Source organism: Salpingoeca rosetta (genome assembly GCF_000188695.1).
Source record: "Salpingoeca rosetta unplaced genomic scaffold supercont1.16, whole genome shotgun sequence".
In the NCBI taxonomy this organism is placed as follows: domain Eukaryota; class Choanoflagellata; order Craspedida; family Salpingoecidae; genus Salpingoeca; species Salpingoeca rosetta.
Window position 1 is genome coordinate 736,298 of NW_004754918.1, and position 17,810 is coordinate 754,107.

Sequence of the window (17,810 nt, forward strand, 5' to 3'; positions counted from 1 at the left end):
CATCGCCACCGTCGTTGCTGCCAATCGTTCATTTCAGATTCGCAAACAAACAAGCACCCTTTACTTTCGTTCAACCATCATGTCACCCTCCAAACAAACAAGTTCGGAATAACACCTGCAACAGCCCATACATGTCATCAATTAGAACACACAGCGCATGCGAACCGCGAATAGCGAACAAGACAGAGTGTGTGTATGTGTGAGTGAGTGAGAGAGGCAGAGACAGAGAGGGACAGAGACAGAATATGTGTGTGTGTGTGTGTGCAGTACAACATCACGCGAAGGTCATCAGCTCAGCGCCCGTCATCTCCTGGACGGAATCAGGGGTTGTCTCGACGCGCACTCCACTCCTGTCGTGCTTCTTTGGCTTTGGGAGGCGCGTCCACAGCTCAAGTGCGGCCTGATACGCAGGCGATGTCTGCACGCCAGGGAGCACATGGGTCAAGGAATGCATGGGGTGTGGGATGGAGAAGGTAGAAGGGAGGGGTGGAAGGGAGGGAAGCGGGGTCGGTTGGTGGAACAAGCACATTGAGTGCATTCCGCGGTGAGATGGGGACATGCAAGAGATAGCAGACATAGAGACAATTGTATGTGCATGTGTGAATGGTGACCAACATGCCTGGTGCAATGTGTAACGCAGCATACACTTGTTGTACACCATGCCACACCAGCATCGCACCTCTTCAAACTGGTTCATGGCTGCAGTGCACCTGTCGACCCAGCCAATACGGACGGCCTCACGCTTGATGGCGGGCTCGCGGCAGATGTTGTTGAGGACGCCAAACGCCCAATACACGAGCGTGGTGTCGGCACCGTGCTCGCTCAGCACGGTCGCCATCGTCTCGAATGCACCCGCATCGTACACAGACTTGCGGTGCGATTCTGCCATGTTGCGCGCACGTGAGTGTGTGTGAGTGTGTGAGTGTGAGTGTGTGTGTGTGTGTGTTGTTGTGTGTGTGTGTGTGTGTGAGTGTGTGTGTTGTTGTTGTTGTTGTTGTTGTTGTTGTTGTTGTTGTTGTTGTTGTTGTTGTTGTTGTTGTTGTTGTTGTTGTTGTGTGTGTGTTGGAGCTGCAAAGCTGAACGACTGAAAGCAACAGTGCATCTCGCATTATTAGAAGCAATAGCATGATCTGCGACTGCATCTGCGTCTTCTGTCTTCAACTCACTGATGTGTGACGACAGGTTCCGCAGAACGGCGCAGGCCGGCAGAATCACCTGAAGCGGCAAGAAGAGCAATGGCAAACGGAGGTGTGCCCATGAGCACACCATGTACACAAGTCCCACACGCCCACGTCAACACGACGTCAGCATACAATTGCAATCAAACACACGCACACACACACACACACAAATCACACGCACACACACACACACACACAATCACACACAATCACACACAATCACACACAATCACACACAATCACACACAATCACACACACCATGTTGACACAATGAACCGTACCTCTGGTTCGTCAATCTTGTCCTTAATGAGTGCGCACATGGCCTTTGCAACGCCGGCCACAAGCAGGGCCTGGCGGATCTTGTCTGTGTGGGACCCATGCAGACACGCAACGTGATGTGGTGTGAACGCACACCAGTCGCACTGAGCGATGCATGGCGAACTCACACATACACCAACACACGCGCGAGCGTCAGGTGTACAACGTGCCACGCACAATACAAACAAACAAAACCAACAATATGCACCGTACCACTCTTGAATGCAAGGTTGCTGAGGGCGCCGCACGCGTATTTCAGCAAATCAGCACGCCGGCGCCTGTGATGACATGTGGTGGTCGCAGAACGCAACACGAAGGAGTGTGTGCGAATATGCATTTGTGTATGTATGTGTGTGTGTGTGTGTGTGTGTGTGACCGAGCATCGCACAAAGAAGAAGAAGTTTGAAGTGTTGGTAAGAAGCAAAGACCTGGACGAAAGAGCAGCACGCAGCAATGGATGAAACCTGCACTGCTGTGACATCATGTCACATCACGTCACGCATCGCACCACGCACCATCGCTTGATGACAAGCATTAGGAGTTCGTGTCCGTGTGCGGCCATAATCGCCTGTCTGTTGGCTCCGTTCAGCGCCAGGCTGTTGAGCGTGAACAGGCTCGATGCAACAACATCGCCCAGTTTCAAATGCATTTCAAGCGCAAACAGAACGGCGCTCACACACGCGGAATTCGCAACCACGTGGTTGTTTTCTGCCGTCCGTGAACCAACACATCCGATAATGACGTGAGGGTTTCGCATGTGTCAACGGTGTAACAGACATGAAAAAGCAATCATGCAAGCACGACACCAGGTGCATGCATGTGTGTATCTGAATGTGAGCATGCGAACATGCGAGCATGCGAGCATGTGTGTGTGTAAGTGCAGAGGCAAGCTCGACACACGACCAAGCAACACGACACATGACCAAGCAACACGACACATAAGCAAGCAACATGACACATGCACGGCCCACCGTTGAAGGAGAGGCGTTCGAGCAAGCGAATGCCGGATATCTGCAGGTCCGCGTCGCTCGCGTGCGCTTTGAGTCCGTCCAGACATATGCGCAGCGCCCGCCCGTCCTCCTGCAGCTGCTTGCGAACGGCAGCTGTGGCAGCAAGAAGGGGTGCACGGTGTACGCGTGTTTGAAAATATTATGTTTGTATGTATGTGTGTTTGTTTGTTTGTTTGTTTGTTTGTTTGTTTGTTTGTGTATTTGTTTGTGTGTATTTGGGTGAGTGAAAACAGTCTCGCCCATGTATATGTGAAGTGACATCCATCCATGCGTGCAACTCACGCCCCGCTGCACGATCGTTTCTCTCCACTAATTGCGCACCTTGCGTGGACAGGTTCTCCAGGAGGCGAAAGCCGTACACGAGTACGTCGAAGTTTGAGCGGTGGCGATCAAGGGCATTCAGACACATTGTGGCGGCGTGTTGTCGCATCGCTTCCTCGCACACCTCCGCTGCCGTGAAGGTGGTGGTGGTGGTGGTGGTGGTGGTGGTGGTGGTGATGATGAAAATGGAATGAGCGAATAGAGATAAATCATGGAACGTACATGAGCACACAAGAATGGGTGGGGGGGGTTACAGGGGAAAAATCCCCAAATCGGCGTACGTGTGAGGCAGAGGTTTGCAAGGAGACGGCAGGCGTTGAACTGAACATCCTCCTCCTGCAATCACAATTGCGCAATAACAGAATCGCCAGCAACATGACAGTTAAGTTTATGTTGAGTGAGCGAACGTGTGCATGCAGGCACGTGCAAGATGCACCTCGCTCCCACTTCCACATGAACCACATCCATCCACACGCTTATCCACACAGTTGCGGAAACATCCACACAGTCGTGCAAACACACACACACATATTCCACACCTCTGGGTGCATGGCCATGGCCTTGAGCGTGTAGTTGATGCCGCGTATCATGGTGATGTGGCGATGCATCTTCTCATCTGCAAGGACGAAATGAATGCGAACAACCAGGAACAGGCGTGACAATGGCAGCGGTCAAATGATTGTCAATAGCACGCGTAAGTCACACTGCACACTGCACACACATGTGCATCTACGCGTGCATGCACACGCTTCTACGCGTAAGTACACACGTACACACAAGCATACACACGAGCATACACACATACACACAAGCTCTCTCTCTCTCTCACCGTCTGCTGCGAGGACGGCGAGGGCGTGCGCTGCGTTTGCGAGAACATGTGGCTCCTTCATGTGATGCTTCATGCCGATGATGATGATGTGCACACCGTTCTTCACAGCAATTGCAACACGCAAACGCTCTAGTGTGTGTGTGTGTGTGTGTGTTTGTTGATTGCAAAGTGAGGCTTGAGATGGGAGGAAAGCAAACGTAGAAATGTGGGAAAATCACACGAACGTGAACATGCACACGCGAACATGCACACGCGAACATGCACACGCGAACACGGAACCTGATCTGCTTGCGAGGTTTTCAAGGGCAAGGGTGCCGTATCGGTGCACGTCTGCCTTGTCCTTGTGCTGCTTCATGTTCTTCAAAATGGAGGTGATGACGTCTTCAAATGCTTGCTCATGTTCCGACAGCACTGAAATGTCCTCGTCATCCGGCTCGTAGGTAGTGGGGCCCTCAAAAGGACCGCTGACGACAGAAAAACGTGGCGAGGCCAGGCCTAAAACGCTCGCGCTCTCCTCTCCTTGCGGCCCCGAATCCGCCCGTTCGCCCCTGTCGTCGTCTTCGTCCAGCGTGTCGTGCTCCTCCCCTTCTGCACGTGTGTGAGGATAATCGATTGTGTGTGTATGTGTGTGTATGTGTGTGTATGTGTGCATGTGTGTGTACATGCGTGTGTACATGCGTGTGTGTATGTGTGTGTGTGTGTGTGTTTATGCGTGTGCAGGGACGCCAGCATGTGTTCACAAGTGGTGCAAGTGACCAACTCGCACAAGTGTGTGCGGCAGTGTGCGCGTGCATGCAAACCTTCTGGGAAATTGGAGACGGCCAGCTCAACAATGGCCCAGCACGCGTACAGAATCGCATCCGTGTGGTCTGTGGTCACACACGGCAAAGCCAGCACGGGTTACGAAAGAGAAACAAGGCAGCGCAGCAAAGGGCAGACGGTGCATGTAAGCGCAAAGTATATGAAAAGGTATACACACACACAGCCCCCTTCGCACCTTTGTGGATCTCGAGCACATCAATGATGACGGGGAGAATGTTCAGAATCAGCAGCTGCACTCTGTACGTTGCACCACACCAACGGCACCGAGTGGTTTTGAGTGCAAAGAGCCATATATCGAGGACGAACACGACGCGGAGGCGAGTCGTGGTTAGCAACGATCGATGACCACCGCCCCCCCCGTTGCCCGCAACACTGACCACCCAAACCTGCCTTCCTCTCTCTTCCTCCCTCTCGTTGTGTGTGCGTGTGACTCTGTGCGTGCCAGTCTGTCACCTCCCATCTTCACACGTACACGTACACACACACACACACGTACACACACTCTCTCACTCACCCCCTCTCACTCACACACATACACACACCCTCATCCTCCTTCGTCCCCCTCCCTCTCCTCCTTTTCTACATCGCGCAGTACAGCAGCAGCAGCAGCGTACCTGTTCTCTTCGGACTGGGCGAGGCGAGCAACCAGCCTGCACCCTGACTCCGCCAGCGACACGTGCGTTGCAGCGTGGGCGGTCAGCGCAGCGACAACCGCAGGCAGCAGGTGCTCCGTGCGCACACACTCGCGGAACGAGTCGCGGGTTGACAGACACTCGAGCAGGGTGAACACGGCTGCGAGGGTGTCGGGATGGGCCGTGTATTTGAAGAGGACATTGCGACACAGCGGCAGGCCGCCGTTGGTCTCCGCACGCCCGCTGTTGCCGTCTGCCGTGCAGTGATGGTGGTGGTCAGGGGTACGTGTTCGTCGTGTGTAAATGTGTGTGCATAAATGTGTGTGAATGTGTGTGTGTGGTGTGAATGCGTGTGAATATGTGCGAGTGTGTGTGTGTGTGTGTCTGTGTGTCTGTCTGTGTGTCTGTCTGTGTGTCTGTGTGTGTGTGTGTGTGTGTGTGTGTGTGTGTGTGTGTGTGTGTGGTGTCACATTGTCGGTGTACTAGAATGCGCTGAAAAATTGTGCAAACATGTGCACAATGTCAGAATCAACAAAGGCATTCAACAACAAACAAACAAACAAACAAACAAGCACTCGCGCGCACACACACACACACACAGATGCACGCGTGTGCTTCGTATTCATCACTGACCGTGGTTCTGGCACATTGCAGCAACGGCAGCGATGGCCATTCGAAGCGCTGGTGTCGGCTCGTCCGTGAGGTGGTGTGATGCAGCACCCAATATGGCCTCAAGCACCCCGCTGTCGCCCAGCATGGTTCGGCCCTCGCCTAGAATGAAAATCGGAGGCAGACAGGATGGGAGTGCAGCAACGCGAAGGGTAAGACGGGGCAGAACAATGGTTTGACTGTAAGCTGGGCGTGTGTTGACCTCTGCTTATGACTTAGTGCCTTCATAATACACAACTTAAACAGCAACAACAACAACAACAACAACAACAACAACAACAACAACAACAACAACAACAACAACAACAACAACAACAACAACAGCAGCAGCAGCAGCAGCATCGAACACGAGTGCAATTACAGTGGCACTTGGTGTAGCGTACCTGTGTTGGAAAGGGCGGAGCAGCAGCCGCTGGCGTGTTCGAGAATGATGGGCTTATCGGACCCGTGCTCCCGTACCGCCACCACCAGCACGGCGGCCATGCTTGCATCAAACAGCTGCGCACACACGTCTGTCGTGGAGGATGGGAGGGAGGCACAAGGGTGGTTGCGCGCGTGACGGAACAGTGAGTGTGGACGCGATGGACGAACGAAGTGACGTGGCGAGGGAACGCAAGGGTTTTGTGGGAGAACCCACAGGCTACACAGCATCATGCAACAACACAGTACAGCACATAAAGCTACAAGACGAAGAAATACCACACAAATGTCAAGCGCACACCCACCGACACACAGCACCGCAACACACCATCACGACACAACATTACGATGCGTTCATGCAAAGAAATACGAACCAGCTGCAAAGAGGTAACGAAGGGCACCGAGCGCGCTGGTGAGTACGCTCTCATCTTGCGGATGCAGGCGAATGCACCGCAGCACGGCTTCCAGGGCATTCAGCTCTTGCAGAGCCGGCACATCTTGAACTGTGAGCGCGTAAATGGGTGAGTGCACGTGTGTGGATGTGTATGTGCATGTGTGTGCATGTGCATGTGTGTGCATGTGATGGGTGAGGTTTGAGTTTCAAAAGATGGAGTGCAGTCCGTGGTGGAGACAGGGCAAGGAAGAGTGGAAAGTAAAAGCCATTTGCTTCCTGGTTCGCGTTCACTGAGATTTCATTCACTTGGCCCTTGCATCTCTTCACAACCAACAATGTCCCAAACTCACCGTCACTGCGTGCAACATTCATGACTGCACGACAACCCCAAGAGCAGATGTGCGGCGACCGCTCTGACAGCATCCCCGTCATGCCCTGGACGTATGTGGCAGAAGCAACAAACCCCAAAAGGGCAAGTGAACTGCAATGTGCACACGCACACATGTAAACACACATGTAAACACACATGTAAACACACACAAACAAAAAGACAACACGCAACACAGTACACAGTACACACACACACACACACACACACACACACACACACACACACACGCAACACAGTACACACACACACACGCACACACATGCACACACACCTTGATGGCGTCGATGATGGTGCCGTCGAGCTTAATCTGCCTGCCAATGCGTTCCCTCAACTCCTGTAGCTGGTCATCCCCTGCCACCGGCACCGCTCCATCTTCGCTGCCATCTCCGCTGCCACTCTCCATTGTCCGGTTTGCTGAAATTTGGCTAAAAATACACACAAATATTCCGCACCCAGCAACGACTGCTTGTGTGTGTGTGTGTGTGTGTGTGTGTGTGTGTGTGTGTGTGTGTGTGTGTGTGTGTGTGTCTGTGTATGTGTCTGTGTATATGCTTCCCCATTCGTTCCTCCTCTTCCTCCTCCTCCTCCTCCTCCTCCTGTTTGTTCTCCTCCAGTTCATGCCCATCTCGGCTTCGTTTTGGTTATTTTACGTGAGAGGGTCACGGTTGCGTTACAGGTTAGGATCAAGAAAAAGCGGCAGTTAGGGGGGGGGGTGTTCGTTGAATCGAAAACAAAGCAGAACAACACGCGTTCAAAAACGCAGCAAGCAACAAACAAGCAAACAAGCAAGCAAGAGCATCAGAGAACAACGCAGTTAGGCAGACACAACAGAACACACACACACACACACACACACACACACACACACACACACACACACACACAACAATACACGACACACACACACAACAATACACGACACACACACACACACACACACACACACGCACAACCATCACTGCCTGACAATGTCGTCAATAACGGCGGCCACGTCGCCCTTGTGGCGGCGCAGGCGCTGGATCAGGCGGTGCTTGCGCTCATCAAAGCCCATGGCCACAAGCTGGCTCAGCTGGCGGTCAAATGCCGTGGAGCCAGATGGCATGCGAGGCCGACGTGACACCTGTGCCGGCGCCGGCGGTTGGGCATATTGGTCCCGCGCATGGGTGTGGTAGCTTGGTGTCGCTCCCCAATGCACTCTCTTCGCTGGCTGCTGCTGCTGCTGCTGCTGTTGTTGTTGTTGTTGCTGTTGTTGTTGTTGTTGTTGTTGTTGCACTGCCTGGTAGTGGTGCGTGGAGTGCTGCTGGTTGATTGGCGCTGGCGTCTGGTCTGGTGCAAACAGGGCCGCAAACGCATTGCGCAGGTCATACGCGGGAGCCGGTGCCGAGACCGTGTTCCATGACGACGCCGACGACGATGATGATGAGGGTGATGGGCACCACACTGCTGACGATGATGACGACTGCGGACGCACATCACCGCTCGGGCCATTCACGCTGGCGCACTGGTGCTGCTGGTGGTGCTGCTGGTGCTGGCTCTGATGGCTCTGATGGCTCTGATGGCTCTGGTGGTGCTGGGTGTGGGCGGACTGGTGGCGGGTCGTGTGCACCATGGGTACAGGCGGCGGCAGCAGCGGATACAGGGAAGAGGACGTGCCCGAGGTTGGCGCTGATGACCTCTGCTGCTCCTCCTTCCCCTCCTCACTCCGCCTGTCCTCTGTTGTCGTCGTTGTCGTCGTCGTCGTCGTTGCTGGCGGCTGCGTTGTGGATGGGGCTGTGCTGGCCCGCGGGCGCGTTGCAGCGCCAGACTGCTGCTGCTGCTGCTGCTGCTGCTGCTGCTGCTGTTGCTTGTGGTAGGATGGGACAAAGGTTGGCCAGCTTGAGACAGGGCCTGGTGGTGGCAGCAGGGTCGAAGAGGTGGTCACAGCTGCTGATGTCTGGTTCTTCTCCTCGTCGCGTCGCTGCTGCTGCTGCTGCTGCTGTAGCTGGTCTGCTGGCACGTTAGCCATCATGATCACCTCACCCGCATCCTCATCCTCGTCTTCGTCCTCATCCATGTGATCATCGCGGTTGTGGCTCTGCTGGGCTGTTGGCACGTCCACCAGCTCAAACCCTTCGTTGTAGTCGCTGTCGGACGACGAGGAAGCAGAGTCATCTTCCCCATCATCACTGCCTGCAGGCACAGCGCTGCCGTCGTCGCCTTGTCCTTGGTTGTCGTTCTCCTCCTGCTGCTCGTGCTCAGCCTGGATGCTTGCAAGCACATCTGCAGTGGAGACAATCTCCAAGTCATCGTCATCGGATGATGAAGAGGAGCCACGCGACGATGCATCCTCCTCCTTTGCTTCAGCCAGCGCAGCAGCGATGAGCCGGTCGAGCCCAGCATCACCCTCGTCCACAGCACGGCCGTCGTCGCCATCATTCTCATCGTCGTCGTCGTCGTCGTCGTTGTGGGTGGAGAAGACGAGGAGGTCCTTGGATGCGGTCATTGTTGCCGGTGCCTCTGTTGTTGTCTGGGTTGGCTCTGGAGTGGCAGTCTCCAGCACAATCGCTTCCACACGCGGCGTCACATCCGCATCCACGTCCAAACCTTCTTCATCATCTTCATCATCGTCGTCGTCAGTAGGGAATTCCACAAACACATACTCATGCTGCTGCTGCTGCGATACTTGGGGCTCGGCTTGCTCGTGGGCCTCCACCTCGTGCACCTCAAACGTGGCCACCTGCTCTTCCTCTTGCTCCTCCTGCTCCTCTTGCTCCTCTTCCTCTTCCTCTTGCTGCTGTGGGACGAAACGGGTGGCGGGCTGGTCGAGGCGAACCTCCACAGACCCGCTCATGCCCGTGTACTGCCGGATGAGCTGCTCCGTTGCCTCAATCAGCGATTGAAACGGCGCCTCCCCAGACACGTCGATGGACACCACGTTGCCGTCGGGCGTGCTGGCGCTGGCGGAAGCCCTGGATGTCGTGGTTGTTGTCGTGCTCGTGGTGGTCGGTGCCTGAGTGGAAGTGACCGTCGTTGTGTGGCTCGAAGGGCCGGCAGAGTGTGGGCCGTGGTCTTGCTCCTCAGCATCACGGACACCAGGAGAATGCTTGGCCTGCCCGCGTTCCTTCTGAGTGTGCTTGCGCTCCTTGTCCTTCTTCTTGTGTTCCTTCTTCTTGTGTTCCTTCTTCTTGTGTTCCTTCTTCTTGTGTTCCTTCTTCTTGTGTTCCTTCTTCTTGTGTTCCTTCTTGTCCTTCTTCTTGTGGTCGCTCTTGCGGTGGCCGCGGCGGGAAGGCGATGAGCTTGGGCCTGCGTCGTTGCCGCTGCCATCGAGCTGCACATATGCGCGAACGCACGCCTTTGGGTGCGCCAGCATGGCAATCAGGTCTGTGTCGTCGGCAAGGGTGATGAGGTCGCCGTCCTCATCAACCCACTTGAGGGTGAACGCGGTGCCTGCGAGGTGGAACGCCTCCTGCACACGCGACCGCAGCTGCTCGAATGTCTGGCTCACGCGCATGCGGCGCAGGTCGTCGCCCAGCGACACCTTCACCCACTCAACTGTCTGCGCCATCGTGTGTCTGTGTGTGTGTGTGTGTGTGTGTGTGTGTGTGTGTGTGTGTATGTGTATGTGTGTGTGTGTGTGTGTGTCTGTGTGTCTGTGTGTTGTTGTTGGCCGCTTCCTTCCTGCCTTGCTTGGCTGCTTCTGTCGCCCCTTGCTTGCTTGTTCGTCAGCGCGAGTCCAGGTGTGAATGAATGAATGAACTTGCGAACGCAGGTGGAGGCCAACAAGAGAGTGTGTGTGCGTGTGCGTGTGTGCGTGTGTGCGTGTGCGGGCGGGGACAGGTGGGTCTTGATGCTTGGTTTGGTTTGTGTTGAGGGGGAAAGTGTCGACGAAACGAACGAACGTTGATCTCCGCGCTGCTGTGCTGCTGACGTGCTCGAGCCGCGTAATTGTCAACAACCACCGCCAACACACACCCAACGCAGCAGACGAAAAAAACAACAATCAAAATAAACAAACCGTCACGACAGGACGTATTGCAGTGCATTCCATCGTCAACTGAATTCAGTCTAGACCACACACGTGGATTTCAGGGGCATTGCACGCACGACAACACACGACGGACCAACACCAAGCCACGATGAGTGAGAGCAGCAGCAACAGCAGCGGTAGCAGTAGCACTGGAAAGGCAGCTGGACTGCTGTCTGGTGGCTGTCCTGTGCTTCACAAGCGCGGTGACAAGCAGCAGCAAGAACAACAGCAGCACCAGCAGCAGCAGCAACAGCCGCGAACAGAGCCGCCAGACACTCCGGACAGGCCCATCAACCTGGATCACGCGGCAGTGAAAGTGGAGGTGAAGGAGTCAGACCACCCATACGATCAGGTGTGTGTGTGAGTGTGTGTGTGTAAGTGTGTGTAAGAGAGAGAGAGAGAGAGAGAGAGAGAGAGAGAGAGAGAGAGAGAGAGTGTGTGTGTGTGTGTGTGTGTGTGTGTGTGTGTGTGTGTGTGTGTGTGTGTGTGTGTGTGTGTGGACTGCAGGATTGTGTGTCGAGTGCTGTGAGTGGACGGACATGTGTATGCCTGTGAGAACAATTGCACGTGGCTCTCACTGTTGGGCGCGTGCACACCACGTTTTATTCCACACAGGTGCCGGATTCTGTCATCCCAGCAGCAGGTCGTGGCAACTCGGACGATGGCAAAGCGTGGCTCAACCCTTCAGGTGCCCGGAAGTGTCTTGTTCATGTGTGTGTGTCTTTGTGTGTCTGTCTGCCTGCCTCTGCCTGTGTGGTTGTGTGTGGTTGTGCTTGTTTAAGGTACAACTCAGACTTGTTTTTGTGTTGTTTGGTACTTCGTCTGGCATGCAGCACACCAGCTCTTCCGTGCATTGAAGCGCAAGGACAAACCCATTGACTACGAGGATGCCCTCGTCGTCGCCCAAGTGCACGAAATGTCAGTACTGCAAGGGCTGCCCACACCACTGCCTGCATCGTGTGTGTGTGTGTGTGTGTGTGTGTGTGTGTGTGTGTGTGTGTGTGTGTGTGTGTGTGTGGTTCGAATGGGAACGTGTGCAGACACAAGCATGCATGCCCCTGTGTCAACCTACTCCCGTGACTCATGCATCGTCGTTCTCTCGCAATGCGTCTCAGGGTCACAGACTTCTCGTGGAAGGCGGTCATGGAATACGAGCGGCTGCATCAGCAGTGAGTCGAACATGCACGCACGCATCTGCAGAGGTGCAAGCAGTGTTAAGTCCGTACGCAAACACACACACACACGCAAACACATACATGCTCATACACAGACACACACGCAAACACACACACGCAAACACACAGACACACACACATACACACACACACACATACACACACACACTCGCGCATGTTGCTGCTTTTATGCTTACAACCATTGATACATGCACGTCGTCGTGTGTTTTGGCAGGGAGTGCCCGAATGTGACATTGGCGCGGTTTGAGGGCAAGGACGGTATTTACAGCCCAAAGGCACGCATCCTCAAGACACTCTTTGGGTGCGTAAGTGCAATGTCACCGGGTGAGGGGGACGGAGTAGGTGGTGGTGGTGCTGCTGCTGCTGGTGGTGGTGGTGGCTGCATATGCAACCATGATACTGCATGCGTACCCAAACATACGTGTACACAAAAACACACGTATTCAGTCAAAAACCACGTGCGTGCCAACCCTAACACACACATACGTCTACAAGTCGTCCTGACACCCCTTTCATGCCCCTTTCCTCTGCCCCCCCCCCAACACACACCCGCTGCCAGGTACAAACCGTTTGACCGCCACGATTGGACGGTGGACCGGTGCGGAAAAGAGGTCCGCTACATCCTCGACTATTACGCATACGGTACGTGTCGTGTATTGTGCTGGTGCATGTGTTTCTGTTCGTGTTGTGTTGTGATGTGCTGTGTTGTATTGTGTTGTGTTTGAATGTGGATGGTGGAACAGACACCGCGGGATGCTGACACCTGCATACTGCTCATGGACTTGCACTGTGCATGTGCACTCGTATCAATACGCAGACAACGGCGAGGGTGATATTGAGTACACAGTGGACGCAAGGTGAGCGTGAGATGCATGCTCTTGTGAGTGGATGCTGTGTGCATGATACCATTCATGATCAAATGTGCACCTCTCTTACACACGCACACACACACGCACGCACGCACACACACACACACACCTACCTCAGGCCTGCTGGCGTTGGCGGGATGGTTGACCGCTTCCGCGTCGCGTTTACAAAGTGGAGGAACGGCGAGTCGTGGTACTGAGGGCGACATGATGGTGCGGTGCCATCATGTGACAACTGGACCATGAGATGGCATGATGTGATGGTGTGCATGGCATTTTGATGCGAAAGACCCGGGGAAGGCGTACACGAGTTGCTTGTTTCTTGTTTGCTCGTTTGCTCGATTGATCGTTTGCTTGTTTGCTCATTTGCTTGATTTCTTTGGTTGGGACTCCAGCTGTTCTCGCTCTGGCTTGTTCCACTTCCCACCCCCGCTCCTAATTTCCAACTTGTACTTCTTCTTCCTTGCTTCGCGTGCTGCTGGACTGTGCACCGCATTGTATTGAACTGACGACAACAACACCAACATGGACAATAACGCACGCGCCGTGTGGGAAACGGAACAAACCAATACGCTGCATGCAAACACGCAAACACACAAGCGCACACGTCAGACGACGAGAAACAAGAGGAAGAGGAGGAGGAGAAGCGAGAGAGACACATTGTGCGACCAACAACAGCACAGCATCACATCAGACGGCGCGTTGCTGCCGTGGTGGCTAAGGCCATGTCCACTCACTCGTAGCCGCTATAGGTGCATGTGTGTGTGTGTGTGTGCGCGCGCGCATATGTGTGTGTGCGTATGTGTGTGTGTGTGTGTGAGGATATGTGGGAGAAATCTCAGGACACTTGTGCTTGCTTATTCGCCCGCTCACCCGCTCGCCCATGCGTGGCGTGCATGCATGCACAAACATCTCGCCAACCATTCCACAAACCCAGCGCATGTGCATATGCATGTGCATGTACTCACCGGACCATGGAGGCGATGCCCCAGTCGGACTCGGAAGACTGCGGGGCAGAGATGTCCACACCCTCTGCCGTCACCGTCGCAATCTCAAACTGAACATGCATCACCAGCATGTGTCAGGGAGGGAAGAGGCAAGGCGTGGTGAGCACCACTAATGCAAGAGATGGAGAGGGGCAGCAGCAGCAGCAGCAGCACAATAGCAGCATCTTACAACAAACACTGACATACATCTCAGCCAACGTGCACGCATACACGCAGACATGCACGCATAGACCCATGCGTTGTGGACACGTACGCGGTTGAGGGAGCGTGCGTCGCGGTACCAGAGGACCTTGAGGCACTTCTGCAGCAGGGCCACGGCAGCGTCCTTCGTGATGGGCTCGCCCTTGTCAGCCACCTCCCGCAGCAGCGGCTGATGATTTGGTGGAAGTTTGGGGGGGGGTGAGTGTTGGAGAGGTGGAAGGGTGTGTGTATGTTTAGGGATGGGCTGTACTGCGAAGAAGGTACCATTGATGACACGAGAAGCTCAAGCACACACAAACACACACACACACACACACACACCACGCATACACACACACACACACACACACACACACACCGAGGGCGATGTATGCGCCGTAACCGCATGCGAGGGTGCTCTCCTGGTAGGCGACGCCGAGCTTGTCCGTGTACCCGAGATACGGCTCCCCATCCTGCATACCGGCAACCAGCACCGTGTTCCACAGCGGGTTCATCTGCGAACGCCTGGTTGAGTGTTGGAAAGTGGAAAGTGGAGCAAGTGGTGGTGGTGGTGGTGGTGGTGGTGGTGGTGGTGGTGGTGGTGATGAGGCAAGGCGGCCAAGCGTTAGTGCGCGTGGAGGCGTTGGTTGAGTGCCACGAGTTGCTGGTGTCACGAGTTGTCACATCTCGCGCACACACACACACATACATACAATTACACACCTGTTGTAGAGGACGCGGGTGAGGTATGTGTGGACGGCCTGTGGCTTGATGTCATGCTCATCCTCATACTCGCGGTTCTCAATCCTGAATAAACACACACACACATGTGTATACATGCGCACATGCACAAAGGAAACGGGTTGAGATGCGAGGGAAGAAAGCCACACAACGAGCGACAATGTGTTGAAGCGATGGCAGATGGAACAGGGATGGAAGAGCTCTTGAACAGCACCGGCAAACAGCAGCAAACAGCAGCAACCAATACCAAGCACTACCACCACAGGAAAAACGCACTCGAGCGTGTTGAGGAGGTCACGGATCATGTGGAAGTCAGCAACGTCGCCGCCGCCGCCAACCACCGTCTGGTTGCCAACCTTGCACATACGAGAGATCTCGCGGAAGCGGGCGAGAGATCCATACGAGCCTGTGGTTGTGTGGTTCATGCACAAACACATGTACCGTTTGGTGTGTGAGAAATGGTTAGGCTCGGGGGGAGGGCGAGAGGAAGAGGGGGAACCAACACTCTTCCGCACACATATGTGCGTACGGGCACATGTGCACACGAAAACCAATGTACACAAGTGCAAACATAATGTAACCACACATACACACACACGAAAGCAAAAACATGTCACACACACACACACACACACACACACACACACACACACCTACACACACACGAAAGCAAAAACATGTCACACATACACGTGGACGCACCCCACACCCACGCACACCCGCACTCTCACCGAGGGTATCTGCTGCGATGGCCACACCGCCATCAAACTTGATGCCCAGAACGCTCGTACCCGTGACAATGGGTCGCCTGCAAAAGAAGCAAAGTTGATATCCAAGAACAGCAAGAACAGCAAGGGCGGTCAAGCGGTGCAAAACACGTTCATGCGAAACCGGAATCAGTGTCGTGTTCATGTCCACCAAACAAAAGCAAAAACAAATGCACCACATACATCACGCACTTCACACTCACACGCATCCACACATCACGCACACACTCACACCTATACACACACAGTAAGCGTACATAGTGCGGGTCCGTGCGTCCTCGCCTGCCTGGGGCTGAGGGGCGCGCGGTTGCGCCGTCTGTGACATCCATCCTGTCGACATGGAAGATGTCGACGCTGGACCAGTCAATGTGCTCAAGTAAAGAGCACCGGGCGCAGGGCCACCAGACCACAGAGGAGGTGCAGGAGGGAACGAAGACATAATGTCCCTTGTGTTTGCTGTGTACGTGCGTGTGAGTGTGTGTGCGTGTGGTGTGGTGTGTGTCGATGTGTGCCTGGGGGATACAAACACAACAAGTGTCGTCGATCTGTGTGTGTGTGTGTGTGCCCGAGCGAACAAGAGAACGGTTGTTTGCTTCTTGCTTCTTTCTTCTGCTTTTGTGTCTGCGGTTTTTTGTGCCCTCTGTATTGTCGCCTGAACGACTATTAGTTGTATCTTGGTTGAATTGTCGTGTCTTTTCTATCCCCGCACCGCTCCAACGACACACACGCACGCCACCCCTTCTTCGCCTTCTCTCCTTCTGTGGTTTTTCGACCATCATATTGGGTGGTGGCGGCGTTGTTGCTTCACCCACCCCCGTGCCTCGTGCTGTTGCGTTGTTGCTTGTGGGTGTGTGGCGTCTTGGTGTTGGAGACTCGCACACCTCTAGATAACACCAGCAGCAACTTGGTGTGTTGTGTGTCTTTGCGTGGGTGTTGGGATTGAAACAAAAGCCCCTCTCTTTCCTTTCCGTCTCTGTGTAACTTCTTTTCCTCCCTCTTTTCCTCCCTTCCTTCATCTCCAAGTGACACATTCTTTTCCATTCAGGCTTCCCGCCGCCCTTTCCGGGGGTCTGTGCTTGGCTCGCGCCAGCGCTTGTCTTGGTGCTTCTTGGGGAAAAGCACCCGCGCCACCTTTGTTGCTTTGACAACTTGGTGAGCAACAGGACATCATCTTTGCTGCGGTGACCCGTCGTTTCTTGTGACACGAGAACCTCGATCGACCCAACGGCTGACGTTCGCGTGTGCAAACCTTTCCCTTTGTCGCACACGCGTTTCGGACCAGCCCAACACCACCCGCACGCGCAACCACCCTTTCCCCAGCGTTGCCCATTTGGTTTGTTCCCCCTCTTCTTTTCTCCTTTCCATTCCTTGCTGCCTTGTTTTCCCTTCGTAACTTCCCCTTCTTCCCCTTCTTCCCCTTCTTCCCCTTCTTCGATTCGCCCTCCTTAAGCGCCCGCCTTCTCTCGGTGGTGACACGCCGGCCTTCGCCGTCATCACCTCCCTCCCTCTGTACATCAATCGAACCTCAAGACCTGCTGCTGCTGCACGCGTTTGCGGACCCCACAACCAGCCAAAACCACGCCAGTCAGTTGATTCCGCACCCTGCGTGCGCCGCTGTTGCCCTAGTTTGTTGTTGTGGTGGCGGTGGTGTTGTGAGTGTGTGTGTCGTTTCCAAGTGAAGGAAGAGGCTGCAGGGCATCTGTATCTCTGTTCTTCATATTTTGTTCGCTACTTGTTTGTTTGTCTCGGTTCCGTGCGACGTACTCGGCACACCTTGTTGTTGTTTTGTACCCTGTGTTGTATCGCGATCTACATTGTACATTCCCCCTTGCCGTCGTCCTTGTTTTCTTGCTTGTTGATTGGAACTCACCTTGGGGCTGGCCCTTTGGCAACAACCCACAAAGACAGGCACATAGACAGACAGACGCTTAGCCAGACCGTCACTAACTAGCTCCTTCCTTCGCTCCTTGCCTTCTTCACCCTGTCATCTAGTCGTTAGTTGGCCCTGCTTTTCACGCGGTGTTTTGCTTCCTGCGATTGATACACGCGTCCCACGCCC

The 17,810-nt window shown here is 54.4% G+C and overlaps 4 protein-coding genes across 4 annotated transcripts; 1 reads left to right on the forward strand and 3 right to left on the reverse strand.

Annotated features, from left to right (window-relative positions):
* Positions 1-54: 54 nt before the first annotated feature.
* PTSG_07133 (uncharacterized protein) lies at positions 55-7,408 on the reverse strand. Its single transcript, XM_004992493.1, has 20 exons — positions 7,260-7,408; positions 6,948-7,032; positions 6,578-6,706; positions 6,167-6,295; positions 5,748-5,885; positions 5,097-5,367; positions 4,658-4,719; positions 4,461-4,529; positions 3,940-4,248; positions 3,661-3,789; positions 3,371-3,447; positions 3,113-3,167; positions 2,832-2,960; positions 2,472-2,603; positions 2,016-2,208; positions 1,714-1,778; positions 1,464-1,546; positions 1,167-1,215; positions 680-882; positions 55-418 (listed from the first exon to the last, which is right to left on the reverse strand). Exons 1-20 carry the CDS (start codon positions 7,389-7,391, stop codon positions 275-277), a joined length of 2,583 nt encoding a protein of 860 aa, XP_004992550.1. The 5' UTR covers positions 7,392-7,408; the 3' UTR covers positions 55-274.
* Positions 7,409-7,943: 535 nt separating this feature from the next.
* On the reverse strand, positions 7,944-10,532 carry PTSG_07134 (uncharacterized protein; the record flags this gene model as incomplete). Its single annotated transcript, XM_004992494.1, has 1 exon — positions 7,944-10,532. One exon carries the CDS (start codon positions 10,530-10,532, stop codon positions 7,944-7,946), a length of 2,589 nt encoding a protein of 862 aa, XP_004992551.1.
* A 483-nt stretch (positions 10,533-11,015) lies between these two features.
* PTSG_07135 (uncharacterized protein) lies at positions 11,016-13,622 on the forward strand. The gene is made up of 8 exons (XM_004992495.1): positions 11,016-11,346; positions 11,610-11,682; positions 11,828-11,912; positions 12,110-12,163; positions 12,405-12,491; positions 12,750-12,832; positions 13,008-13,047; positions 13,178-13,622. Exons 1-8 carry the CDS (start codon positions 11,104-11,106, stop codon positions 13,254-13,256), a joined length of 744 nt encoding a protein of 247 aa, XP_004992552.1. The 5' UTR covers positions 11,016-11,103; the 3' UTR covers positions 13,257-13,622.
* A 167-nt stretch (positions 13,623-13,789) lies between these two features.
* Positions 13,790-16,126, reverse strand: PTSG_07136 (proteasome subunit beta type; the record flags this gene model as incomplete). Its single annotated transcript, XM_004992496.1, has 8 exons — positions 16,009-16,126; positions 15,716-15,792; positions 15,261-15,390; positions 14,967-15,050; positions 14,621-14,768; positions 14,317-14,433; positions 14,025-14,113; positions 13,790-13,802 (listed from the first exon to the last, which is right to left on the reverse strand). The coding sequence occupies exons 1-8, from the start codon at positions 16,089-16,091 to the stop codon at positions 13,790-13,792; spliced, it is 741 nt and encodes a 246-aa protein (XP_004992553.1). The 5' UTR covers positions 16,092-16,126.
* Positions 16,127-17,810: the final 1,684 nt, after the last annotated feature.

Excerpts from the sequence above, each read along its gene's own strand:
- PTSG_07133 (XM_004992493.1), bottom strand. The coding sequence starts at position 7,391 with ATGGAGAGTGGCAGCGGAGATGGCAGCGAAGATGGAGCGGTGCCGGTG. Across the intron at positions 2,604-2,831 it reads GGAGAACCTGTCCACGCAAG|CTGCCGTTCGCAAGCAGCTG; the intron begins GTGCGCAATTAG and ends TTGCTGCCACAG. Across the intron at positions 2,209-2,471 it reads CGAACGCCTCTCCTTCAACG|AAAACAACCACGTGGTTGCG; the intron begins GTGGGCCGTGCA and ends CACGGACGGCAG.
- PTSG_07135 (XM_004992495.1), top strand. The coding sequence starts at position 11,104 with ATGAGTGAGAGCAGCAGCAACAGCAGCGGTAGCAGTAGCACTGGAAAG. Across the intron at positions 12,833-13,007 it reads CCTCGACTATTACGCATACG|ACAACGGCGAGGGTGATATT; the intron begins GTACGTGTCGTG and ends ATCAATACGCAG. Across the intron at positions 13,048-13,177 it reads GAGTACACAGTGGACGCAAG|GCCTGCTGGCGTTGGCGGGA; the intron begins GTGAGCGTGAGA and ends CACCTACCTCAG.